The 26609-nt window shown below is 41.2% G+C and overlaps 3 protein-coding genes across 5 annotated transcripts; 1 reads left to right on the forward strand and 2 right to left on the reverse strand.

The window, feature by feature from the left end:
• Positions 1 to 465: 465 nt before the first annotated feature.
• On the reverse strand, positions 466 to 10261 carry LOC135527714 (uncharacterized). Its single transcript, XM_064956227.1, has 14 exons — positions 10160 to 10261; positions 9996 to 10063; positions 9660 to 9719; positions 9238 to 9318; positions 8725 to 8802; positions 8429 to 8473; positions 8230 to 8301; positions 7205 to 7282; positions 6306 to 6392; positions 3830 to 3868; positions 2962 to 3033; positions 1316 to 1348; positions 1146 to 1213; positions 466 to 1070 (listed from the first exon to the last, which is right to left on the reverse strand). Exons 2-13 carry the CDS (start codon positions 10036 to 10038, stop codon positions 1161 to 1163), a joined length of 741 nt encoding a protein of 246 aa, XP_064812299.1. The 5' UTR covers positions 10039 to 10063; positions 10160 to 10261; the 3' UTR covers positions 466 to 1070; positions 1146 to 1160.
• A 1779-nt stretch (positions 10262 to 12040) lies between these two features.
• si:ch211-150o23.3 (uncharacterized) lies at positions 12041 to 18903 on the forward strand. 2 transcript variants are annotated; one of them, XM_064956228.1, is made up of 7 exons: positions 12041 to 13028; positions 13258 to 13644; positions 13920 to 14228; positions 14554 to 14670; positions 14873 to 15070; positions 16292 to 16444; positions 16778 to 18903. In XM_064956228.1, exons 1-7 carry the CDS (start codon positions 12995 to 12997, stop codon positions 16816 to 16818), a joined length of 1239 nt encoding a protein of 412 aa, XP_064812300.1. In that variant the 5' UTR covers positions 12041 to 12994; the 3' UTR covers positions 16819 to 18903. The 2 variants fall into 2 exon arrangements, with proteins under 2 accessions (XP_064812300.1, XP_064812301.1); XM_064956229.1 differs by having other exon boundaries at positions 12042 to 13019.
• Positions 18904 to 19123: 220 nt separating this feature from the next.
• Positions 19124 to 26455, reverse strand: LOC135527716 (emerin-like). Of its 2 annotated transcripts, XM_064956231.1 has the most exons (8): positions 26274 to 26455; positions 25627 to 25731; positions 25237 to 25271; positions 24593 to 24675; positions 24420 to 24467; positions 24280 to 24333; positions 24103 to 24159; positions 19124 to 20879 (listed from the first exon to the last, which is right to left on the reverse strand). In XM_064956231.1, exons 1-8 carry the CDS (start codon positions 26353 to 26355, stop codon positions 20660 to 20662), a joined length of 684 nt encoding a protein of 227 aa, XP_064812303.1. In that variant the 5' UTR covers positions 26356 to 26455; the 3' UTR covers positions 19124 to 20659. The 2 variants fall into 2 exon arrangements, with proteins under 2 accessions (XP_064812303.1, XP_064812304.1); XM_064956232.1 differs by lacking the exon at positions 24280 to 24333.
• Between the last annotated feature and the right edge of the window lie 154 nt (positions 26456 to 26609).

The raw sequence follows: 26609 nt of genomic DNA on the forward strand, positions 1-26609 counted from the left end.
TGGACACTAAAGCACATCTAGACACTGTAGAATACTGTATAATACTGTAGAATACTGTGGACACTAGAATACTGTGGACACTAGAATACTGTGGACTAAAATACTGTGGACACTAGAATAATGTGGACACTGTAAAATACTCTGGACACTAGAATACTGTGGACACTAGAATACTGTGGACACTAGAATACTGTGGACTAAAATACTGTGGACACTAGAATAATGTGGACACTGTAGAATACTGTGGACTAAAATACTGTGGACACTAGAATAATGTGGACACTGTAAAATACTCTGGACACTAATACTGTGGACACTAAAATACTCTAGACACTGTAAGATACTGTGGACACTAAAATAATGTGAACACTAAAATACTGTGGACACTTTAAATACAGTGGGTTGCAAACACTGTAAAGTCATTGTAACGGCTTTCTTGGTGAGAAGGAGAGGCAAAATGCAGCGTGGCTATTGAGATTCATGTTTTAATAAAACAACTAAAACACAAACACTACAAAACAAGAAACGTGCAAAAACCAAAACAGTCCTATCTGGTGCCACAAAGACAGGAACAATCACCCACAAACGCACAGTGAAACCCAGGCTACCTAAATATGGTTCCCAATCAGAGACAATGACTAACACCTGCCTCTGATTGAGAACCATATCAGGCCAGACATAGAAATAGACAAACAAGACATCCAACATAGAATGCCCACTCAGATCACACCCTGACCAACCAAAACATAGAAACATACAAATAAACTATGGTCAGGGTGTGACAGTTGTGGAGTGAAAAACAATCCAATGTGTGTTTTGTATCCAAAGTTGAACATTTAATTGTGATTTATATGTTTATTCATTGTCTATGTAATAAAAGACAGTATTAGTGCTTTACATATAATAGTTTCAAAATGTTAAAGATAAAACAAAATAATGATTTTCAAAGTATAATCAAACTCTTGTGTTTGTGGATGATTCATTCAAAATACGTTATTCTTTTTTTTTTTTTTGTCGTGTTTCCACTGGTCACCTGTTGCTTTGGAAACCTGCAAATGCCCAACATTACCCTAAAAAAAAACCCACAAATTAATACATTTTGACAAGGAAAATGTAATACATTTCCTCATAAGAAAGAGTATTACCTCGTAAAACAAGTTTTAGCATTTCGCTGTTGCAGTAATCCCACCGTGGATTGAACAGATGAAGAAGTCTTGAGGGGGGAAAAAAAATCAAAAGATTTAAGGGATCGGTTTCAGTGACGAGGGAAGACTTGTTAAACGTGAAGTTATCATGCACAGGACAAGTTGTTTACCTTTGTACTGTCGTTTCCTCTTTGGTGATGAAGCTAGAGTAAAACCACAGTAAAAAAATTAGACCGCATTTTTTACTAGGCAAGTCAGTTAAGAACAAATTCTTATTTTCAATGACGGCCTAGGAACAGTGGGTTAACTGCCTGTTCAGGGGCAGAACGACAGATTTGTACCTTGTCAGCTCGGGGATTCGAACTTGCAACCTTTCGGTTACTAGTCCAACGCTCTAACCACTAGGCTACCCTGCCGCCCCTCCACTCTAACCACTAGGCTACCCTGCCGCCCCTCCACTCTAACCACTAGGCTACCCTGCCGCCCCTCCACTCTAACCACAAGGCTACCCTGCCGCCCCTCCACTCTAACCACTAGGCTACCTGCCTCCTCTACACTCTAACCACTAGGCGACCCTGCCGCCCCTCCACTCTAACCACTAGGCTACCTGCCTCCTCTACACTCTAACCACTAGGCGACCCTGCCGCCCCTCCACTCTAACCACTAGGCTACCCTGCCACCCCTCCACTCTAACCACTAGACTACCCTGCCGCCCCTCCACTCTAACCACTAGACTACCCTGCCGCCCCTCCACTCTAACCACTAGACTACCTGCCACCTCTACACTCTAACCACTAGACTACCCTGCCGCCCCTCCACTCTAACCACTAGGCTACCCTGCCACCTCTACACTCTAACCACTAGGCTACCCTGCCGCCCCTCCACTCTAACCACTAGGCTACCCTGCCGCCCCTCCACTCTAACCACTAGACTACCCTGCCGCCCCTCCACTCTAACCACTAGACTACCCTGCCGCCCCTCCACTCTAACCACTAGACTACCTGCCACCTCTACACTCTAACCACTAGACTACCCTGCCGCCCCTCCACTCTAACCACTAGGCTACCCTGCCACCTCTACACTCTAACCACTAGGCTACCCTGCCGCCCCTCCACTCTAACCACTAGACTACCTGCCACCTCTACACTCTAACCACTAGACTACCCTGCCGCCCCTCCACTCTAACCACTAGGCTACCCTGCCACCTCTACACTCTAACCACTAGGCTACCCTGCCGCCCCTCCACTCTAACCACTAGGCTACCCTGCCGCCCCTCCACTCTAACCACTAGGCTACCTGCCGCCCCTCCACTCTAACCACTAGGCTACCCTGCCGCCCCTCCACTCTAACCACTAGGCTACCTGCCGCCCCTCCACTCTAACCACTAGGCTACCTGCCGCCCCTCCACTCTAACCACTAGACTACCCTGCCACCTCTACACTCTAACCACTAGGCTACCCTGCCACCTCTACACTCTAACCACTAGACTACCTGCCACCTCTACACTCTAACCACTAGGCTACCTGCCACCTCTACACTCTAACCACTAGACTACCCTGCCGCCCCTCCACTCTAACCACTAGGCTACCTGCCGCCCCTCCACTCTAACCACTAGGCTACCCTGCCGCCCCTCCACTCTAACCACTAGGCGACCCTGCCGCCCCTCCACTCTAACCACTAGGCCACCCTGACCGGTAGACTAATTGTATTCAAACTACATCTCCCCGTCTTCTGGGGTCTTCATTTCTAGCCATCTTAATGTTGTTGTTTTTTTTGTGTGTGTGTGTGTGTCTTTTTTTACTCTATAATTACTTACCAAAAAGATCATCGAAGAGACCTTTACACCAGTTCCAGTTTGGAATGGGTTTGCTCATGCATGTCATATAACCTACCACAAAGAGACAGAAACCTTTCTGATTCCACCCTTGGAAAGAGACGACTTAAATGTGTGAAAATATACGCATCATAATTTACAAGCGGTGAAGTGATACAACTTTCAACAATAGTAATATTTGAAAACTTTAACTATTAGCACAGACTTAAATAAATACGCAGAGTGGACAAAACATTAGGAACACTGTCCTAATCAGAACAGACTCAATTTGCCAGGGGCATGTACTCTACAAGCAGGGCCAGGTTAATGCATCACCTTACCGGGGCTGAAGCCCCTGGCCCCAGGCCCGTGGGGGCAAGGGGTTTCGAAAGCAGTCCACAGGGATACTGGCCCATGTTGACTCAAATTGACGAGAGCTCAGCGTTCAACACCATAGTGCTCACAAAGCTCAAAACTCTAACTGGTGCGGCTGGCAACTACTACCATATCCTGGTAAAAAGAACTGAAATACATTTATCTTGCCCATTCACCCTCTGAATGGCATACATACACAATCCATGTCTCAATTGACTCGAGGCTTAAAAAATCCTTCTTTAAACCTGTCTCTTCCTCTTCGTCTACACTGATTGAAGTGGATTTAACAAGTGACATCAATAAGGGATCATATCTTTCACCTGGATTCAACTGGTCAGTCTACGTCATGGAAAGAGCAGGTGTTCCTTAATGTTTTGTACACTCACTGTATCATCCACAGCATAATTATTAACTTGACCATGCTTAAAGACATATTCCATGTCTGATTGTAGACTTAAAATAACACGGTCATTACAAAGAATGTCATTTCACTTACGTAACATGTTGTCTTTCATCTCTCTCTCTGCCCTTTTTTCTGTTGGGAAAAAAAAGAGAATTGGTGGAGTACTCAGTCGTTTTACAATCAGACAGAAACCAATCTAAATTCAACAGAAGAGCCAAAAAACTCAGGGGAATCTACAGCGCCTTCAGAATGTATTCACACTGTCACGCACTGACCTTAGTTATCTTTGTTTTCTTTTTTATTTTGGTTAGGTCAGGGTGTGACGAGGGTGGTTGGTTTAGTTTTTGTATTGTCTAGGTGTTTTTTCCCTGTCTAGGGTTTTTGTATATCTATGGGTTTTTAGTATGTCTAGGTATATGTAGGTCTATGGTTGCCTGAATTGGTTCCCAATCAGAGACAGCTGTTTATCGTTGTCTCTGATTGGGGATCATATTTAGGTTGCCATTTACCATTTTTGGTTTTGTGGGTTATTGTCTAAGTGTAGTTGCATGTCAGCACTCGTGTTATAGCTTCACGTTCGTTTTGTTATTGTGTTAGTTTGTTTAGTGTTCTTTGTGTAAATAAAGAATGTATTCATAGCACGCTGCGCCTTGATCTCCTCGTTATGACGAATGTGACACATACCCCTCGGCTTTTCCCACATTTTAATATGTTAGAGCCTGAATTTAAAATTAATTCAATTGAGATGTTGTGTCACTGGCCTACCCACATCACATTATGTCAAAGTGGAATGATTTCAATATTATTTCATGATTTTTACAAATTCATTGAACATTTTAAGCTGTGATATCTTGAGTCAATAAGTATTCAACCCCTTTGTTATAGCAAGCCTACATAAGTTCAGGAGTAAAAATTTGCTTAACAAGTCACGAGTTACATGAAGTCAATAATATTAATGGTGTTTAACATGATTTTTGAATGACTACCTCATCTCTGTACCCCACACATACAATTATCTACTGTATAAAGACCCTCAGTCGAGCATGAGAATTTCAAACACAGATTCAACCACAAAGACCAGGGAGGTTTTTCCAGTGCCTCTTAAAGAAAGGAACCTATTGGTAGATAGGTATAAAAAAAGCAGACAATGAATATCCCTTTGAGCATGGTGAAGTTATTAATTACACTTTGATGGTGTATCAATACACCCAGTCACTACAAACATACAGGCGTCCTTCCTAACTCAGTTGCCAGAGAGGAAGGAAACCACTCAGGGATTTCACCATGATGCCAATGGTGATTTTAAAACAGTTACAGAGTTGAATGGCTGTGATGGGAGAACTGAGGATGGGTCAACAACACTGTAGTTACTCCACAATACTAACCTAATTGACAGAGTGAAAAGAAGGAAGCCTGAACAGAATAAAAATATTCCTTAACATGCATCCTGTTTGCAACAAGGCACTAAAGTAAAACTGCAAAAAATGTGGCAAAACAATTAACTTTTTGTCTTGAATACAACGTGTTATGTTTGGGTCAAATCCAATACAACACATTACTGAGTACCACTCTCCATATTTTCAAGCATAGTGGTGGCTGCATCAAGTTATGGGTATGCTTGTAATAATTAAGCACAGGCAAAATCTTAGAGGAAAACCTCATTCAGTCTGCTTTCCACCAGACACTGGGAGATTAATTCACCGTTGAGCAGGATAATAACCTAAAACACTGGAGTTGCTTACCAAGAAGACTTAATGTTCCTGAGTGGCCGAGTTACCGTTTTTTGACTTAAATCTACTTGAAGATCTATGGCAGAGACCTGAAAAGGGTTGTCTATAAATAATCAACAACAAATTTGACTGCTTGAAGAATTTTGAAAAGAATAATGGGCAACTGTTTCACAATCCAGGTGTGGAAAGATCTTAGAGACTTAACCAGGAAGACTCTTAACCAGGAAGACTCTTAACCAGGAAGACTCTTAACCAGGAAGACTCTTAACCAGGAAGACTCTTAACCAGGAAGACTCTTAACCAGGAAGAGACTTAACCAGGAAGACTCTTAACCAGGAAGACTCTTAACCAGGAAGACTCTTAACCAGGAAGTCTCTTAACCAGGAAGACTCTTAACCAGGAAGTCTCTTAACCAGGAAGACTCTTAACCAGGGAGACTCTTAACCAGGAAGACTCTTAACCAGGAAGACTCTTAACCAGGAAGACTCTTAACCAGGAAGACTCTTAACCAGGAAGACTCTTAACCAGAAAGAGACTTAACCAGGAAGACTCTTAACCAGGAAGACTCTTAACCAGGAAGACTCTTAACCAGGAAGACTCTTAACCAGGAAGACAGCTGTAATCACTGCCGAAGGTGCGTCTACAAATGTTTTAACAATTTAAAAAATCTATGTAATCCATTTTGAATTCAGGCTGTAACACAACAAAATGTGGAATAAGTCCAGGGGTATGAATACTTTCTGAAGGCAACGTACATGAACATTTGGTATGTGTACATTTATGTAAACATTTTTAAATACAATTGTGTAGTGATATAAATTATATGATATCTGCCTTACTCAGTTCCTTGATGTAGTTGTCATCTAGCTGACCAGAGCAGCTTACCATTCCTTTCAAAGTATGGTAGAGCCAACAGCTCACAGCAACTGAAAATATGGAATATATAGCAATCAGATTTAACTGATATGAAAATTATAGAATACCTTGTTGTCTAAGTATTCATAGAATGTCTTGTTGTCTAAGTACTTGTATAAAATACTGCTGTCTAAATACTTATAGAAAACCTTGTTGTCTAAGTACTTATATAATACCTTGTTTTCAAAGTACTTATAGAATACCTTGTTATCTAAGTACCCCCAGAATACCTTGTTATCTAAGTACTTATAGACTACCCTGTTGTCTAAGTACTCATAGAATACCTTGTTATCGAAGTACCTGCAGAATACCTTGTTATCTAAGTACTTATATAATACCTTGTTGTCTAAGTACTTATAGAACAGCTTGTTGTCCAAGTACTTATAGAATACCTTGTTGTCTAAGTACTTATATAATAGCTTGTTGTCTATGTACTTATAGAATAGCTTGTTGTCTAAGTACTTATAGAATACCTTGTTGTCTAAGTCCTTATATAATAGCTTGTTGTCTATGTACTTATAGAATAGCTTGTTGTCTAAGTACTTATAGAATAGCTTGTTCTCTATGTACTTATATAATAGCTTGCTGTCTAAGTACTTTTAGAATAGCTTGTTGTCTAAGTACTTATAGAATACCTTGTTGTCTAAGGACTCATAGAATACCTTGTTGTCTAGGTACTAATTTTCACATTTCTCTTCAGCAACTTGATAAATAGCAGGCGGATGGACTTCAAAACTGTAGGGATGAATCAACACCACACCACTCTAGGAGGTAAAACTTAAAATGTGAAATATCACTTTTTTAAGGCGATAATAAGTCTGACCTGGATCATCAAAGATCAATGCAAAGAACGAGGTAATAAACGGCTGTGCCTTATCAATGAGCCTGCCCATATGACAACCTGCAAGAGAAAGACTGTAATCAGTGATCACCTCGGCGAATATAGAGTACAAAAACACACTTAACAACAGATACAGTGTACTGTATACAAACAGACCATCACTTCAAAGCAGATACAGTGTGTATATATGTATATATATATATATATATGTGTATATGTATATATATATATACACACAAAGACCAGTACATAACAACAGATACAGTATACTGTATACAAACAGACCATCACTTCAAAGCAGATACAGTGTGTATATATGTATATATATATATATGTATATGTATATATATATACACACAAAGACCAGTACATAACAACAGATACAGTGTACTGTATACAAACAGACCATCACTTCAAAGCAGATACAGTGTGTATATATGTATATATATGTATATGTATATGTATATATATATACACACAAAGACCAGTACATAACAACAGATACAGTATACTGTATACAAACAGACCATCACTTCAAAGCAGATACAGTGTGTATATATGTATATATATGTATATGTATATATATATACACACAAAGACCAGTACATAACAACAGATACAGTATACTGTATACAAACAGACCATCACTTCAAAGCAGATACAGTGTGTATATATATATATATATGTATATGTATATGTATATATATATATACACACAAAGACCAGTACATAACAACAGATACAGTATACTTTATACAAACAGACCATCACTTAAAAACAGATAGGTTATATACGTATATACAGTGGTCAGTTTAGTCAGCCACCAATTGTGCAAGTTCTCCCACTTAAAAAGATGAGAGAGGCCTGTAATTTTCATCATAGGTACACTTCAACTATGACAGACAAAATGAGGAATGAAAATCCAGAAAAATCACATTGTAGGATTTTTTTATTTATTTAATTTGCAAATTATGGTGGAAAGATAAATATGCTGAACATTGCCTCACCTCCGACTTCGGAGTCTGTCGTCTCGAGCCAGCATTCAAGATAAGCATCTGTCATTTCAGCCATGAAAAGCTCTACGTTGACACAAACAGAGAACTCATTCAAATGAAAGAATTTCACATCCCCTTACAGTTTAGAATCTTTTCTGTCCCTGTCTTAAAAGACCCATTGTCATTAGAATGAAACATTTTTGACACATACCGGTATTTGGTTCAACAATTGAGGCAACTTTTGGATTTTTTGCCACTAGAAAACACAGTCCAACATAGTTAGAGGAGGGAATCATTTCACTGTAATAACACTGAACTGTAATGAATCATTTCACTGTAATAATACTAAACTGTAGTGAATCATTTCACTGTAATGATATTAAACTGTAATGAATCATTTCACTGTAATAACACTGAACTCTAATGAATCATTTCACTGTAATGATATTAAACTGTAATGAATCATTTCACTGTAATTAATACTAAACTGTAATGAACTTAACTCACATAACAGGGGTAGATACTGTTGGAAGAACTGATCTACACAGCGGTTGGTGATTTTCCTACATTTGTGGACAACACAACCTGCAACAGAAAAACAGGTTGGTTAGCAGTAATAATGTTTGAAAAAAGACCAGTTTTGATTTTGGGGAGAGAAAAAAATGTAATAATAAAATAAATAAATATAGTGTTATTATATTGTGTATCGTTGTTTTGATAATGCATGATGAAAAGACTTTGAGGCTGACATATATACTTCAGGATTTTGGGGCGGCAGGGTAGCCTAGTGGTTAGAGCGTTGGACTAGTAACTGAAAGGTTGCAAGTTCGAATCCCCGAGCTGACAAGGTACAAATCTGTCGTTCTGCCCCTGAACAGGCAGTTAACCCAATGTTCCTTAACTGACTTGCCTAGTAAAATTAAAATTTAAAAAAAGGATATATATACAACCTCAAGATGATCTAATCCATGATGTATACATGTATTATAACCAAGACATCTGACATGTTGTTCTCCTCACCTTTGAGTTGTTCTGTGGGGGCCTGTCCATGTGTGTCCACACAGGCATTGATACTCCTGGCACATGTCATTTTCATACAGGCTGAAATATATATGTATATATATATCAACAGGTTGATGACAACACAATTGAATTAAACTAGCATATGCTTTAGTGTACACGGGGAATAAAATGAATAGCCTGGTCCCACATTAGAAACAGACTGGCACTCATCCAGGGTAGCCCAGTTAGAGTGTTGGACTAGTAACTGGAAGGTTGCGAGTTCAAAACCCCCGAGCTGACAAGGTACAAATCTGTCGTTCCTGCCTCTGAACAGGCAGTTAACCCACTGTTCCTAGGCCGTCATTGAAAACAAGAATTTGTTCTTAACTGACTTGCCTGGTTAAATAAAGGTCATAAAAAATAAGGATACTGTTGTTTACCAGTTATATCAGAATGGAGTGCTGGAAACTCGATTACTCCACAGTCACCTGGAAGCCCAGCTAGAGAAGGAAGGAAATAGTGACTTTGTTATATGTGTAACATGGTAATAACATTCATGAACATTTTCTCTTTAACTTTTGAGTGACAGTAGGGAGATTTGGTGCTGTTTGAGATGGCAAAGTAACACTGTTCAAAACCTCAACCACATACCAGTTAAAGTTTCTCCATGTTTAATATAATTCAGATACAATAGATAAAGCCGTTATGCCCAATGTTACATTGTAATCACTGTAATAGCCTTATGCACAATACTATTAGAGTAAAAGGAGAATTACCACAGAGTAAAAGGAGAATGATCGTCAGAGTCTCTCTCTGCATGGTTTCACTCAAGTCTGCTCTCAACCTGTTCACATTTAACAGAAATAAATAGATGATTATTAAATATGAGAATATCTCCAAAAACCTCGATAAAATGCAGAGACATTTAAGAAACGAATACCTGATTCAGCCTCGAAAAGTCAGTGTGGTGCGTTGAAAGGTTATAATGCATATGAGACTTTTGGTTTCAGTTATGAACTTACGAATGTGAATGCTGTCGTCATTTGACTAGCTGTATATATTTTTTTTACAACCTGTTATCTGCAATTGACTCATGTAGTCAAATGAATTAGTGGGATGACAAAGCTCTTTCAGTGATTGGTGGGGGACTGTCTGTATCAAAGGAGCATCAAGAATGTTTGTTCTGCTAAGATATTTTTCATCCATCAATATGGCTACCCTTACCTACAGTACCTGCACACGGGTCACTACTTTCTACCAAAGATGGGCTACTTTCCTGTGCAATGGTTCGTCCCACTGAGGTATACACTGAGTATACTAAACATTAGGAACACCTCCCCCTTTCACCCTAAGAACAGCCTCAATTCATAAGGGCATGGGCTCTACAAGGTGTTCCAATGAAATCATATTGGTCACATACACATATTTATCAGATGTTATTGCGGGTGTAACGAAATGGGTTGTAAGCGTTCCACAGGGATGCTGACAAATGTTGACTCCGACGCTTCCCACAGTTGTGTGGATGTCCTTTGGGTGGTGGACCATTCTTGATACACACAGGAAACCATTGAGTGTAAAAAAAACTTTAAAAAACTGCAATGTTGCAGTTATTGACACAAACCGGTGAGCCTGGTACTTACTACCATAACCCTGTTCAAAGGCACTGAAATAGTTTGTCTTGCCCATTCACCCTCTGAATGGCACACAGACACAATCCAAGTCTCAGTTGTCTCAAGGCTTAAAACCTGTTCTTTAACCAGTCTCCTCCCCTTAATCTCTACACTGATTTGAAGTGGATTTAACAAGTGACGTCAATAAGGGATCGTAGCGTTCACCTGAATTCACCTGGTCTGCCTGTGTCATTGGAAGAGCAGGTGTTCTTAACGTTTTGTATACTCAGTGTTGACCTGTAGCTTCATCCTCGACATACAGTATGAAATGGATAAATTGTAGCAGGGTAGCTAGTGGTGAATGAGTGACCTCTGTCTGTGGGATGGAAGGATGGTCACACTTTAAATTTTTTTTTTTTGTGGGATGGTCATTGGGTGTATTCATTACGTATTGCAACAGAAAACAATTACAGTTTGAGAACCAAACGGAAGTGAACAGAGCAAACAGAACTAAACGGGGAGGTACCTACATGGATTTGTCCAATAGAAAATCTTGTTTTTTCATTGCGAAACATTTCCACTTGGCAACAGACGAAACGTTTCGCTACATAATCGGTGTAATGAATAGACCCATCGTCACAAGCCAGAGGAAAACATACAGTTCAATTCAAAAGGGGCTTTATTGGCATGGAAAACATATGTTTACATTTGCCAAAGCAAAAAATAAATACATAATAAAGAAAAGTGAAATAAACAATCTGAAATGAACAGTAAACATTACACTCACAAAAGTTGAAAAGGAATAGAGAAATTCAAATGTCATATCATGGCTTTGTAGTTTTTAAACAATGTGATAATAATTGAATCACTAAAGGGAATGTGTATTAACATAAATGTGGGTTGTATTTACAGTTGTTCTTCACCGGTTGCCCTTTTCTTGTGGCAACAGGTCACAAAATCTTGCTGCAGTGATGACACACTGTGGTATTTGGCATAATATATATGGGATATATATGGGAGTATATCAAAATTCGATTTGTTTTCAAATTCTTTGTGGATCTGAGTAATCTGAGGGAAATATGTGTCTTTAATACAGTCATATATTTGGCAGGTTAGGAAGTGCAGCTCAGTTTCCACCTCATTTTGTGGGCAGTGCGCACATGGCCTGCCTTATCTTGAGAGCCAGGTCTGCCTACAGAGGCCTCTCTCAATAGCAAGGCTATGCTCGCTGACTGGCTCACTGAGTCACTTTGTGGAAAGTCACAAGTTTTCCTTAATTTTTGGTCAGTCACAGTGGCCAGGTATTTTGCCACTTGTGTACTTTCTCTCTATTTAGGGCCAAATAGCATTCCAGTTTGCTCGTTTTTTTGTTTTTGTTAAATTGTTTCCAATGTGTCAAGTAATTATTTGTTTTCTTATGCTTTAATTGTGTTGCTGTCCTGGGGCTCCGGAGGTGTGTTTGTGAACAGAGTCCCCAGGGCCAGCATGCTCAGGGGACTGACTCTTCTCCAGGTTCCTCTCTGTGTGTGATGGAAGGTTTGGGAATCGCTTCCATACGTGATGACGTAAATACAACGCGTCACGGACATGTGTCTAGCTAGTTTTCGTAAACAAAAAATAATAATATGTTTGAAAGGATTCACGCCTTGAAGTCATTATATATTGATGATAAAGAATACTGTATCTATAATGTTAACTATAGCTACGCCATCCACCCCATTAGCTAACTAGAGTAACTATATGCTCGCTAGTTAGCTAACATGCTAGCTAGCGCGTTTTTAACCATCATCTTCGCCTTCTCTCAAAAAAAAAGTTTGATATTAAATGGACATTTATTTTAACGACAGGGGTAGTGTTCTCCGTTTAAAATGTTAAATATCCGTGATTAAATGAGAAAAGAAGGACCGCGACGGACTAAACACGTATGAAGGAATGTAGCTAGTTAGCTGACGCCAGTAGGTATGCTATAGCCAGTTGTACGAGCTAAGCACACCGAAATTATTCGGCTAGTATTTGCACCGCGATACTTTAACTTGTTAACCAGCCAGCTATAGTGGTGTCAAGTTGAAGGACTCCATTGTCCGGTGCATTTTGAGTAGTCTGTTCCCCAGAAAATCGCATCGAGCCGTCATCATCATCATCTCTCGAATGGAACGGTGACAAAGATGCTGAAGATTCTCCTTGTCCTTTGTACGCTCGGTCAGAGATGATTTAAATGTTTTTGCTCTGTGCCTGATGATTATATGTTGTAATTTGTTCATTCTAGAACTTGCTTTAGTATTTCAATGTGCTCTTTTGATGTAATGAGCAAGTGTCATAACCATTACTGTAAAGGTATTGCTTTGTACTGTAGCAATGACTCCTCTGCAGTATTTCCACGGTTATAGATCTAATGTTTTCCTCTCTTCGTTATGCTGTTCCCATACAGGCTGTGCTCTTGTTACTTGGGATGGAGTCGATGCAGACGGTGAATTGCTCAAAATGATACCCTCTGCAGATGGCGTGTCGTTCATCCGGCTCGTCAATGGGGACAGTGAGTGTTCTGGGCGTGTGGAGGTGCTCCAGAGAAACCAGTGGGGGACGGTGTGTGACCACGGCTGGGACCTGAGGGAGGCTGACGTGGTGTGCCTGGAGCTGGGCTGTGGGCTGGCTGAGAACGCCCTCCGTGGAGCTGCGTTTGGCAGGGGCTCCAGAGAGATCTGGCTGAGGCACGTCCAGTGCTCTGGCCACGAGGCGAGCCTGACGCGATGTCCCAGGGTCCTCCACAGTTACCTCACCTGCACCCATAATAATGACGCTGGGGTGAAATGCTCAGGTGAGACTGAGGCCCAGGAGGATAGCCTGGTACCAGATCTGTTTAAACTGTTTAAACAGATCCCCAGGCTACAGGAGACAAGGACACCTATAATAGTGAGGATTTGTTATGGGACAGAAAACATTTCCATGTTGGAATACATATGAACAATGGTAACGATTAACAATTGATAATATATGTGTGGTGTGATTGTGGTATTTTTGTTGTTGTTGAGACAATGTATGTGGCTAGGAACTATCCTAATGGCTATATAACATACCTTTTGTCCCTGACAGGTACACTGTTGATGCCCACCCTGTCCCTGCTCTCCCCTCACACTGTCTTCTCTGCCGGGGAGGCGGTTCGCTTCAGCTGTACCGTGCTACTGGGCCACCACCTGAATGACTTCCACCTGTATAAGAGGGGCATAGCCACCCCGTTGGTGACTCAGAGGGTGGACTCTGCCCAGACCAGGGTGGAGCTGACTCTGTCAGACCTGGAGGCTACCCACCAGGGCAGCTACAGCTGTCTGTACAGGATCAAGGGCAGCTCTCCCTCCTCCATGCTTCGCTCTCCACCCAGCAACTCTATCAACATCACTGTGGGTGAGTTATCTGGGGCCTGTTCAGTTAGCTATATAATGGAAGAAAACCAAGCGATTTGCTACGCTATGCGCTAAAGTCCAGTGTTCATATGTGCAGGATAGATAGTAGTACTGCCTCATTTCACTCCCTTTACAAAACATGTTCTCCTTACTAAACACTTAACCAAAACGACAAAAGGTAAAGGTATTGTCTGAAGTCCTGACATCTTTTCCAGAAACAAAAAAATGACTCGACTGTGACTTGTTTTGTAATTTGGATCTATTCTGTAACTCAATGACGGGGTCAAATTGATCCCCGACCCCCTGTTTCTCTCGCATCTCGCCAGTGGAGCTGCACACCCCTCGGCACTGGCACAACACGTCCATCGAGGCTCCCACGGGCTCTGTCATCAAAGGTCACAGCTTCAACATCACCTGCTCCACCGAGCAGCAGTACCCTGGAGGTAACTTGATTCATTTATTCGATTCATTTTACAATTTGCCTAGTTTTGGGGTAATTTCAATTGAGATTCTCCAGTCGGCAAGCTTTTTTAGTCTTGGGCTAAGCTGTGCACGGGAAAACCGGTCCGTAGAGCCAAGAACAAGCAGTACATAGTTTTTTGTAAATGTAGCTATTTAGTCATATTATCTTATTTCCTTACTAAGGTTCTTTCCAGCTGCGTCTGATCCGTTCCAATGGCACGGTGCGACAGTCGCTGCCTGCCCTCTCTCCCTTCGTCACCTTCACCTTTTCAAACGCACAGCGCTCCAACGAGGGCTACTATTACTGCCTCTACAAGGTCCAGCTGGGCGGGAGAACCTTCATGTCCCGGGAGAGCCAACCGCTCCCTATCTCCATCAGAGGTGAGGGCATACTCGTCAGCATCTAGGGCAGTAGCCTGGTCCATCGGAGTTGACTAGCATGGCATCACCATCTAGGGCAGTAGTCTGGTCCATCGGAAGTGATGCCATGCTAGTCAACATCTAGGGCAGTAGTCTGGTCCATCGGAGGTGATGCCATGCTAGTCAGCATCTAGGGCAGTAGCCTGGTCCCAGATGGATATGTGATGTTTACCTACTTCTATGGTTGTTGAGTTGCCAAGACAACACAAACATATTTGAGGCCAGCCTACTAGGGCACCACCTCAGGCCTTGTGGATTGGTGTCATGAGACCAGGCTACTCGGGCACCACCTCAGCCCTTGTGGATTGGTGTCATGAGACCAGGCTACTCGGGCACCACCTCAGGCCTTGTGGATTGGTGTCACGAGGCCAGTCTACTAGGGCACCACCTCAGGCCTTGTGGATTGGTGTCGTGAGGCCAGTCTACTAGGGCACCACCTCAGGCCTTGTGGATTGGTGTCGTGAGGCCAGTCTACTAGGGCACCACCTCAGGCCTTGTGGATTGGTGTCGTGAGGCCAGGCTACTCGGGCACCACCTCAGGCCTTGTGGATTGGTGTCATGAGGCCAGGCTACTCGGGCACCACCTCAGGCCTTGTGGATTGGTGTCATGAGGCCAGGCTACTCGGGCACCACCTCAGGCCTTGTGGATTGGTGTCGTGAGGCCAGGCTACTCGGGCACCACCTCAGGCCTTGTGGATTGGTGTCGTGAGGCCAGGCTACTCGGGCACCACCTCAGGCCTTGTGGATTGGTGTCATGAGGCCAGGCTACTCGGGCACCACCTCAGGCCTTGTGGATTGGTGTCATGAGGCCAGGCTACTCGGGCACCACCTCAGGCCTTGTGGATTGGTGTCGTGAGGCCAGGCTACTCGGGCACCACCTCAGGCCTTGTGGATTGGTGTCGTGAAGGTTATTTATCGATTCTAATGCAGAGAAAGAAACACAGATGATTATACAAGTAGATGAGTTGATGTTTAGTTGTAATGAATTATAATGATAAACTCTAATGTAAACTATTTATACTCTCATATACTGACTGTCTGTCCAGCAGGGTTGTGGCCATACATATACTCATGTTTGCTTGCGTCCATCATTGGTTGCGTCCACCCTCATCAGACCTGGAAGATATAAAGTATCACTTCTCATATTGTCTGTCCATGTGTGTTTGCGTCCACCCTCACCAGACCCAGACCCAGTGTTGAGCCCTATGGTGATCAGCTGGCTGGCGTCTGCTCTGACCTTCCTCGTGGCGCTCCTCATCATCATCATCATCGTTGCCAGAGTGCTCTGCAAGAGGGAGAAGAAACCCTCGGAGCTAGAGAGAGAGACCAGAACCTGTGAGTCCTTGTCATGTATAATCCCACTCCTAGCTTTAGCCAAGAATCCAAGTTTGGGGTCGGGTTCCATTTAAACCAATTCCACATTTTCCTCATTGAAAAAGTATTGAAGAGATTAGGAATTTCATTGTTCTTCCTGAATTGAAATGGAATTGACCCTAACCCTGCTAGAATCTAAACTGATATGCATAGAAACAATGGTGAAACAAAGCACATCAGTTTGTATTCCTGGTTGTCTTCGCTTACCACTGTCAAGGTCATATAGAAGAATCCTCCTGTATATAACCATGAACACACTGACACGTCCATTTACATGTCTGATTTGACCAACAGGTGTGGAGAACACTTACGTTGCCTTAGCAATAAAATTGTGAGTTGGGCAGTTGCTATGTTTTTGAGAGAACCATTAAAGATGGAACCATGGAGAGACATTCCTGAGCTGACAAACCTTCCTGAAGGATGGCTCTGGAGCACAGGTGGAGAAGACACAAGACCAAGTTATCCGAAAACACTAGGAAGGAGACATCGACACGAAAATGCCTCAATCTCTCAGCATCTACTAGTAGTACCTGGTAGAATCCTGCATTAGAACATGACAGCAGCACTTGGTAGAGGTACAGTAATTGTTAGGTCATCGTCTATATACCAGGTACACTGTAATAAACACTACAATCAACTATGAAAAGGGCATTGACTATAATGACCCTTTCTGGACACATTGGCCTTTCTGGACCAGTTCTCAGGCCAGCTACAACTGACAATTATGGACATGAAATAGAACACTGTGTTCCAATGATTTAAAATATCCAATGTAGCGGTTTTTATCTCTCAAATCATTTCTGTGTAAAAATGAAGTACTTTACTGTGATTGTTTTCAAATAAAATGATCAAAAATAAACAAAAAAATAGCTTATTTTGCAAAGAATTTCTCAAGCAATCATTTTTCTAGGACTGTCTGGGAGTGGTCTGAGTGTAGTAAATGGGACTAGTTATTAGTTTTAACTAATATACCGCCTAGTGATGCCACCAGGCAGGTCAAATCTACATCCCACCAAAAACAGGCTGAAATTTCAGGCCATCTCAAAGTGGAAATATATATATATATATATATATAAAACACAGGAAAAGCACATTTTAAATGTATGGTTGGGCCTTTAAATGATGGTTGAATAAGACTTGATGGTCAACAAGAGAACAGTGGACACTTATTGGACTGAAGAAAGATTCACTTAGGTTTGTCGGCTCTGCTTCTGAATGGAGTAGTTTGATAGACTGGTCTCAGGTCTGTTTGTGCTGACTTGCCACTGTTGGTGAGACAATAACAACAGAAGTGGGTAAGACGGCACAAACAGATCTGGGACCAGGCTAGAAGTTTGATACTGGTACTAAGACTTTAAGTTTGACTGTGAAACATAATTTAGGTTTCTTGTTAATGTGTTTACACAATTCATCTAATTAATTTTGTTTTATTAAAAGACAGCACTGTAAATTAACAGGGGACAACATCAAGGATAATTAATTCTTGCTTTTACAGATTGTGATCTATGGTTAAGAGAAATGTCTAATATTGCAGCTATAGGAGTTGGAAAGGAAGCACGAACAGATCTGGGACCATCTTACTGATAGTTGTGACGTTGCCTCGGATGCCCAGGCTTTGCTCCATTTGGAAAGATGGCTTTGAGACCCGTTGGGACGTCAGGGTAGCCTAGTGGTTAGAGCATTAGACTAGTAACCGGAAGGTTGCAAGTTCAAACCCCTGAGCTGACAAGGTACAAATCTGTCGTTCTGCCCCTGAACAGGCAGTTAACCCACTGTTCCTAGGCTGTCATTGAAAATAAGAATATGTTCTTAACTGACTTGTCTAGTTAAATAAAGGTAAAATAAATCAATAAAATCTCAGAGAGAGACCCGTTGGGACGTCCATCTCAGAGAGAGACCCGTTGGGACTTCCATCTCAGAGAGACCCGTATGCCCTCTGTAGTATCTAGAATCTATTGGGGTTTTATATTTCACTCGGTTATGAATTACCACATTCACCGATATCACTAAGTTCTATTCACTGTGGAGCTGGGAACAAATGACAAAGTGTTGGAGGAAATGATAGTTGAAATTATTAATTATGTATACATTTAAATTAGAACCATTTATTTTAATACTATTATGTTGTGGTACGAAATGTATGGGTTTTTAGTTAAACTAGGACTGAAAATGTTGTTAAAACGAATGAATTGTCTGTACCTTGCGGGTTTAAGGAAGTGGGATGGTATATCTTTTAGACAGATTGGAATGTTTGTTTTATGAGGGGAGTAGAAGACAATCTCCAGACCTGAAGACTATTGTGTGGATCGGAGAAAGTGTGAGAACTGATGACGTCATTTTAATCTTCTCTTTAAAATGTAATGTTCTTTGTATTTTGGGTCAGTACTCTCTTGAATTAAACGCTGTTACCTGACTTTTAAGACCGGGGCTCTGTCCATTTCTTATAAAAATATTGGGTCTTACAATCCCATAGAATGCATTGACAGAGTAATTAATTCTGATTGGGGAAATAATACAGAGGAATTTAGAATTCCTTTAAACACAAAGAAAAAAGGATTTCTTCCATTCTGTTATCACAAGTTAGATCTTCTACTAGTTAATACTACTAACCTCAAATTAAATAAAGAAATAGCAGACAAATTGATATAAAAACATTTATTTTTAAAGTTGGAGAATCCTATGAATGACTCAATGGCTGGATACAAAATAGTATATCTGAACAGTTGCTGTCCTGCTGAAGTTATTTTCATTTGTAAACTGGGTCTGTCCAAAATGGCATCCTATTGCTTATATAGGACACAGCCTGTGCTTATAAACATTATTGTGTGACCAAAGTGATCTCCTCTGATAAAACAGACAAGTGTCTGAAAACTTTAAAAAGTTACTTTGTTACAAAATGATACTGGTGTAGAAAACTAAAAAGAAGCAGTAGCATGAGTACATCTAACAAAACCACAACTCACATTACATTTAAAATGACGATACACCGACCACAGCAATTACAGTTCTATAAATGTATGGACAGAAATCATCAACAGTTCAAAATGCTACGGTACTTCATTTAGAACTGTATTGTCCCCCACAATTAAATGGGGGGGGGGGGGGGGGGCTATGGATCTGTTTACAACTTTAATGTCATTTAGAATTTTGTATAGTCATTTAGAACTTTAAAACGTCATTTAGAATTTTGTAACGTTATTTAGAACTTTAAAACGCCATTTAGAGTTTTGTAACGTCATTTAGAGTTTTGTAATGTCATTGAGAGTGTTGTAATGTCATTTAGAACTTTAGCGCCAGGTGGGCCGGGGTTCTCCTGAGGGGTATACTACAATGCAGGATCCATGAGTTTGCCAGCTAACTTCCAGAAATAACTAGAGATTTTCCAGTTAAACTTAGATGTGTTTTTGGTTGTTGAGTCAATTAGACCCCGTACCCATTTCAAGCTACAGTACTGCTTTGTAGTACAGTATATCCCCAAGAATGCAGAGAGAATGTGAGGATACTACGTCTGGCTGACTAAGCAACTAGATGTCTCATTTTGTCAGGACCTTTACACAAATAGCCATTACTAAATCATACCAAATAGACCGTATCGTATACATTTACTGTGGGCCGCGAGCTCTCTCCATTTACTGTGGGCCGCGGGCTCTCTCCATTTACTGTGGGCCGCGGGCTCTCTCCATTTACTGTGGGCCGCGGGCTCTCTACATTTACTGTGGGCCGCGGGCTCTCTACATTTACTGTGGGCCGCGGGCTCTCTACATTTGTGAAGATGAAGATAGTACTGTTACCCACAGTAGAAGCACCCCAAGGCAATTCTGATAAACAGAACACTATACATCACCATCTAGTCATTACAAAGGAGTTGAGACAGGAGGAAATGTTACAGCTTTCCTTTCACCAATAGTAAAGTTCCCAGAACCCAAAGTCACCTTAAAAAACATGCAAAAAGAGTTAAAAGAAAAACAGGCATGGGAAGTGCCTTTATATATTTGTAAAATATGAAAACTGAGTCATATTCATTAGGACACACGAAATGAAACATTTAAAAAAAAACATTGTCCATCAGAAAACGAGCGATTCTTATAGCTCAAGAACAAATAGTACTTCGCCATTTTGGACCGTTTCGTGCCTAAAGAACATATCCCAGATTGACATTTATTTGTACATTTTTGATCATTGGATTCTGTTAAAGGGGCTACTCTCTGCAGACTCCATGTTAGTGAAGATGAAGTAGAGGAACCCGGCTAGCATCAGGAAAACCAGGAACTGGACCCAGAGAGGGATCAGTCTCCCAGAACTAGTTGTGTTTTCCTTCTTCACAACGCCACCTCCAGACTTCACCACAGGCGTTGGTTTGGAGTAGGATGACGACGGCGTGTTGTAGACATGGGGCCTGAAAACAGGTCTCAAACATGACTACATTCATCCATGTGATCAGACCAACATAGTAAAAGCAGGCTCTTCAGTTAGGGGGATAGGTCTGTTTGTATACAAAGCCTTCTGTTAGTATTTACACCCCTTGACGCATTACACATTGTGTTGTGTTACAGCCTAAATTCAAAATGGATTCCTTTTTCCTCTCACCCATCTACACACACAATGTCCCATAATGACAAGATATTAGATATGTTTTAAAAATGTATTTAAAAAAATTATTTTTTTACACGTTTGCAAATGTATTGAAAATGAAGCGCAAATCTCATTTACGTAAGAATTCACCCCCGAGTCAATACTTTAGCAGCGGTTACAGCCGTGAGTCGTTCTGGGTAAGTCTAAGAAAGAGCTTTGCAAACCTTGAAATTGTACAAAATTTGCTTACTTAAAAACATTTTTTTTTTTTTCAAGCTCTGTGAAGTTGGTAATTAATCATTGCTCGGCGACCATTTTCAGGTCCTGCCATTGGTTTTCAAGTAGATTTAAAGTCAACTAGGCCACTCAGGAACATTCAATATCATCTTGGTAACCAACTCCAGTGCAGATTTGGCCTTGTGTTTAAGGTTATTGTCCTGCTGAAAGGTGAATGTCTCCCAGTGTCTGTTGGAAAGCAGACTGAACCAGGTTTTCCTCTAGGATAATGCCTGTGCTTAGCTTTATGTTTCTTTTTATCCTTAAAAACAACAACTCTCATGCCAATGACAAGCATACCCATAATATGATGCAGTTACCACCATGCTTAAAACCATAAAAAAGTGGTACTCTGACGTGTTGGATTTGCCCCAAACATAACACGTTGCATTCAGGACATGAAGTAAAATTCTTGGTTACTTTTTGTTGTTGTTGCAGTTTTACTTTAGTGCCTTTTGTTGCAAACACAATGTATGTTTCGGGAATAATGTTATTCTGTACAGGCGGTCTTTTCACTCTCGTCATTTAGGTTCGATGCCTTTCTTTACGAGGCATTGGAAAACCTCCCTGGTCTTTGTGGTCGAATCTGTGTTTCAAAATGGGCTACTCTATTTGAGAGGCCTTTACAGGTAATTGTATGTGTGAGGTGTTTCAAATGTACTACTCGATTGAGAGGCCTTACAGATAATTGTATGTGTGAGGTACAGAGATGAAGTAGTCATAAAAAAAAATGTCGAACACTATTATTACCCACAGAGTCCATGCGTGTGGCCTGTTAAGCACCATTTTAGGCTTGACATAACTATAGGATTGAATACTATATTGACTCAAGACATTTCAGCTTTATTTTGTATTCATTCGTAAACATTTCTACAAAACATAATTCCACTTGTACATTATGGAGTATTGCGTGTAGGCCAGAGACAACGACTCCATGGAATCTATTTTAAAATGAAGGCTGAGAAAAAGGTCAAAGGGTGGGGATACTTTCTGAAGGCATTTGGAAAGTATTCAGACCCTTTGACTCCTTCTACATTTTGTTAAGTTACAGCCTTATTCTAAAAATGTATGAAATTGTTTTTCACTCAACAATCTACACACAATACTCCATAATGACCTAGCAAAAACAGGTTTAGAAATATTTGCAAATATATTTTTTTAAATGGAAATATCACATTTACATAAGTATTCAGACCCTTTACTCAGTACTTTGTTGAAGCACCTTTGGAAGCGACTACAGCATCGAGTCTTCTTGGGTATGTCGCTACAAGCTTGGCACACCTGTATTTGGGGAGTTTCTCACATTCTTCTCTGCAGTTCCTCTCAAGCTCTGTCAGGTTGGATAGGGAGCGTCACTGCACAGCTATTTTCAGGTCTCCAGAGGTTTTGGCTCTGGCTGGGCCACTCATTGTCAGGTTTCCTCCCGGAGTGACGCTTGGCATTCAGGCCAAAGAGTTCAATCTTAGGTTCATCAGACCAGAGAATCTTGTTTCTCAAGGTCAGAGGCCATTCTGTGCCGTTTGGCAAACTCCAAGCGGGCTCACATTAGCCTTTTACGGAGGAGTGGCTTCCGTCTGGCCACTCTACCATAAAGGCCTGATTGGTGAGTAGTACAGAGATGGTTGTCCTTCTAGAAGGTTCTCCCATCTCCACGGAGAAACTCTGGAGCTCTTGGTCACTTCCCTGACCACGGCCCTTCTCCCCCGATTGCTCAGTTTGGCCGGGCGGCCAGCTCTAAGGAGAAGAGTCTTGGTGGTTCCAAACTTCATCCATTTAAGAATGATGGAGGCCCCTGTGTTCTTGGGGACCTTCAATGGCGGAGTAGCCTAGTGGTTGGAGCGTTGGACTGGTGACTGGAGGGTTGCAGGTTCAAACCCCCGAGCTGACAAGGTACAAAACTGTCGTTCTGCCACTGAACAAGGCAGTTAACCCACCTGTTCCTAGGCAGTCATTGAAAATAAGAATTTGTTCTTAACTGACTTTCCTAGTAAAATAAAGGTTTAAAAAAAAAAAAAAATGCTGCGGAAATGTTTTGCGACCCTTCCCCAGATCTGTGCCTCGATACAATCCTGTCTCGGAGCTCTATGGACAATTCCTTCAACCCCATGGCTTGGTTTTTGATTGGACATGAACTGTCAACTGTGGGACCTTATATAGACAGGTGTGTTCCTTTCCAAATCATGTCTAATCAATTGAATTTACCACAGGTGGACTCCAATCAAGTTGTAGAAACATCTCAAGGATGATCAATGGAAACAGGATGCACCTGAGCTCAATTTCCAGTCATATAGCACAGGGTCTGAATACTTATGTAAATAAGTTTTTTTTATTTTATTTTTTTATGAATTTGCAAAAGATTCTGAGAAACCTGTTTACTTTGTCATTATGGGGTATTGTGTGTAGATGTGAAGAGAAATAGTTTATTTCATCCATTTTAGTATAAGGCTGTAACGTAACAAAATGTGGGAAAAGGAAAGGGGTCTGAATACTTCATGAATGCTCTGTACCACAGGTACATTAGGTACATTCAAGTGGAACAGTGGACTACCTAGTGTATATGAATGATGGATACATGTCAGAGAAGCACAAATCACATCTCTGAACAATTAGCCTGGTTTCAGATCGGTTTATGCTGCATTGCCAGCTCGTATTGGTTGTTTTCGGCACAATAATGACCATAGGACTTGGCAAGACCGCAACAGATCTGGGACCGGGCTATTAAAACATTTGTTATACATGAACAATGTGAAATCTGTCTAAACTAGACTTACTCATCAATGTACGGTCTTCCGCTGCTGTATTCTGGTCTTGATCTCGAATAGAGTTTACTGGAGACAGAGAGACAGAAAAGCTTTGATTAGTTGTATTGGTCCACTTTAAATCAACTGACCACAAACACTGAATAACATGATATTTACTAATGCAAAGCTATCTGTAAGCAAACATACTCATCCACCCAGTCCCTCTCGCTGTACTCTGGTCTTGATCTTGAATAGGGTTTACTGCAAAGGAGAGAGAGAAGCTTTAATTGGTTGTATTGGTCCACTTTAAATCAACTGACTACAAAGCTATCTGTAAACAAACATACTCATCCACCCGGTCCCTCTCACTGTACTCTGGTCTTGAATAGGGTTTACTGCAAAGGAGAGAGAGAGAGAAAAGCTTTGATTAGTTGTATTGGTCCACATTAAATCAACTGACCACAAAAACACTGAATAACATGACATTTACTAATGCAAAGCTATCTGTAAGCAAACATACTCATCCACCCGGTCCCTCTCGCTGTACTCTGGTCTTGACCTCATGTAGGGTTTCCCATCTCCAGAAGGACCCTCACTTCTAACCTGCAAATATGAGAAACAGAAGAATATTGATGGTTATAAACTGGGTGGTTCAAGCCCTGAATACTGATTGGCTGAAAAATAATGCATTTTTTACTGTCCTAATTGTGTTGTTAACCAGTTTATAATAGCAATAAGGCAATTCAGGGGTTTGTGGTATATGGTCAATATACCACGGCTAAGGGCTGTGTCCAGGTGCCTAAGAACAACCCTTATCCGTGGGATATAGGCCGTATACCACAGCCCCCTCGTGTCTCATTGCTTAATTAGACATTCTGTCAACAAAAGGACATGTTCTAGAAGCACTCGTGTCTCATTGCTTAATTAGACATTCCGTCAACAAAAGGACATGTTCTAGAAGCACTCGTGTCTCATTGCTTAATTAGACATTCTGTCAACAAAAGGACATGTTCTAGAAGCACTCGTGTCTCATTGCTTAATTAGACATTCTGTCAACAAAAGGACATGTTCTAGAAGCACTCGTGTCTCATTGCTTAATTAGACATTCTGTCAACAAAAGGACATGTTCTAGAAGCAACTGCAAACAAAATAATCAATACTTACTGGTGTCTGGTAGGTGACATAGGTGACTTCTTCCTCTGAAATTAAGAAACAAAAGTAAACTAACATTACCGAGTTCCACTTTCTTATTTACATTTTTATTCAACCTTTATTTAACTAGGCAAGTCAGTTAGGAACAAATTCTTCTTTACAATGGCGGCCTAAAACCGGCCAAACCCTATCCAGGGCGACGCTGGGCCAATTGTGTGCCGCCTTATGGGACTCGTGATCACGGCCGGTTGTGATACAGCCCGGGATCGAACCAGGGTCTGTAGTGACACCTCTAGCACTGCGATGCAGTTCCTTAGACCGCTGCGCCTGTCGAGAGCTTAGTTCAGTCTAATGGTTGATATGCATAAAGCAGCCTTGTGTTATCATGCATGTCTAACTTACGGTCCTCTCTGTAGAAGGTTCTGTCTGGGGATGGTTTTGTCACCTTGACATTGGCTTTGGCCATGGCTTCTTTCAGCTTCTTCTCATACAGTGGTCTTGTAGTGTCTACAATGCAGAAATGTTAGATGTGGCTCAGTAATGCAATTTAAAACCATAGTTACATGACTATTAGAATATCATCAGTACATTTGAGACTGTCTGGTCATAGACATCTAAGTTAGTCTATTAAGCAGGCCTACTCAGACTAGGAATTTGTAACTAAAATAACTAGCAAACGTTAGCTAAACTAAGCATACCCAGCCCATGTATTGTAACTTTAAAACATAGGCTGGCCTAGCCAACTACACGCCATGATTAACGATGGCTTTCGCGGCAATAAAAACATATGTATAATACAACTAGTGTGGGAGGACTGGAGCTCTGATGTCACATAAAATTAAGTTTTTATACACCAACAACAACAAAAAAATAGGGATTTCAACTGTGTAAATGCGTGTCATTCTTTCATTTTCTGTGAAGTCGGAGCTGCAGTCCGCCCACACTCGTCAACGCTCAACTCCATAGTAAATCGTGGAGTGTAGTCGGACAGGGCTGGGTAAAGCTTAGCTTAACGTGAGCTAATTCAAACAAATCAAAGATTGACTTACCAACGACAGGCCCATGCTTAATGCCATACTCATCCAGCAGATCCTTGATTTCTTGGTCAGATTTATTGCGCAGTGCGGCCATACTGTCGGCGATATATTTGTAGCTACCTCTGATTGACACAGACAATTACTCGTGTTGACTTACAGTTTCACTTCCAAAAACCAACCTTCTGTCCCCGCCCATTTCCACACAACATTCCTATGTTACTTCCGGGTCCTCTTTGAACATCGCATTGACAGCGCCCTCCTCTGAATTTCCTGCGCGTTGGCAACAGTCACACCGTTACCAGAGAATTTATACAATAAAATGTACGTTTGTGTGCAAAATCCAAAGGC

Source organism: Oncorhynchus masou, chromosome 33 (genome assembly GCF_036934945.1).
Source record: "Oncorhynchus masou masou isolate Uvic2021 chromosome 33, UVic_Omas_1.1, whole genome shotgun sequence".
Taxonomy (NCBI): Eukaryota; Metazoa; Chordata; class Actinopteri; order Salmoniformes; family Salmonidae; genus Oncorhynchus; species Oncorhynchus masou.

Excerpts from the sequence above, each read along its gene's own strand:
- LOC135527714 (XM_064956227.1), bottom strand. The coding sequence starts at position 10,038 with ATGCAGAGAGAGACTCTGACGATCATTCTCCTTTTACTCTGTG. Across the intron at positions 8,302-8,428 it reads AATTGTTGAACCAAATACCG|AGCTTTTCATGGCTGAAATG; the intron begins GTATGTGTCAAA and ends GTGTCAACGTAG. Across the intron at positions 6,393-7,204 it reads ATTGATCTTTGATGATCCAG|TTGCTGTGAGCTGTTGGCTC; the intron begins GTCAGACTTATT and ends CCATATTTTCAG.
- si:ch211-150o23.3 (XM_064956228.1), top strand. The coding sequence starts at position 12,995 with ATGCTGAAGATTCTCCTTGTCCTTTGTACGCTCG. Across the intron at positions 14,229-14,553 it reads CTCTATCAACATCACTGTGG|TGGAGCTGCACACCCCTCGG; the intron begins GTGAGTTATCTG and ends GCATCTCGCCAG. Across the intron at positions 14,671-14,872 it reads CGAGCAGCAGTACCCTGGAG|GTTCTTTCCAGCTGCGTCTG; the intron begins GTAACTTGATTC and ends TTCCTTACTAAG.
- LOC135527716 (XM_064956231.1), bottom strand. The coding sequence starts at position 26,355 with ATGGCCGCACTGCGCAATAAATCTGACCAAGAAATCAAGGATCTGCTG. Across the intron at positions 25,732-26,273 it reads TAAGCATGGGCCTGTCGTTG|ACACTACAAGACCACTGTAT; the intron begins GTAAGTCAATCT and ends TCTGCATTGTAG. Across the intron at positions 25,272-25,626 it reads AACCTTCTACAGAGAGGACC|AGGAAGAAGTCACCTATGTC; the intron begins GTAAGTTAGACA and ends TCTTAATTTCAG.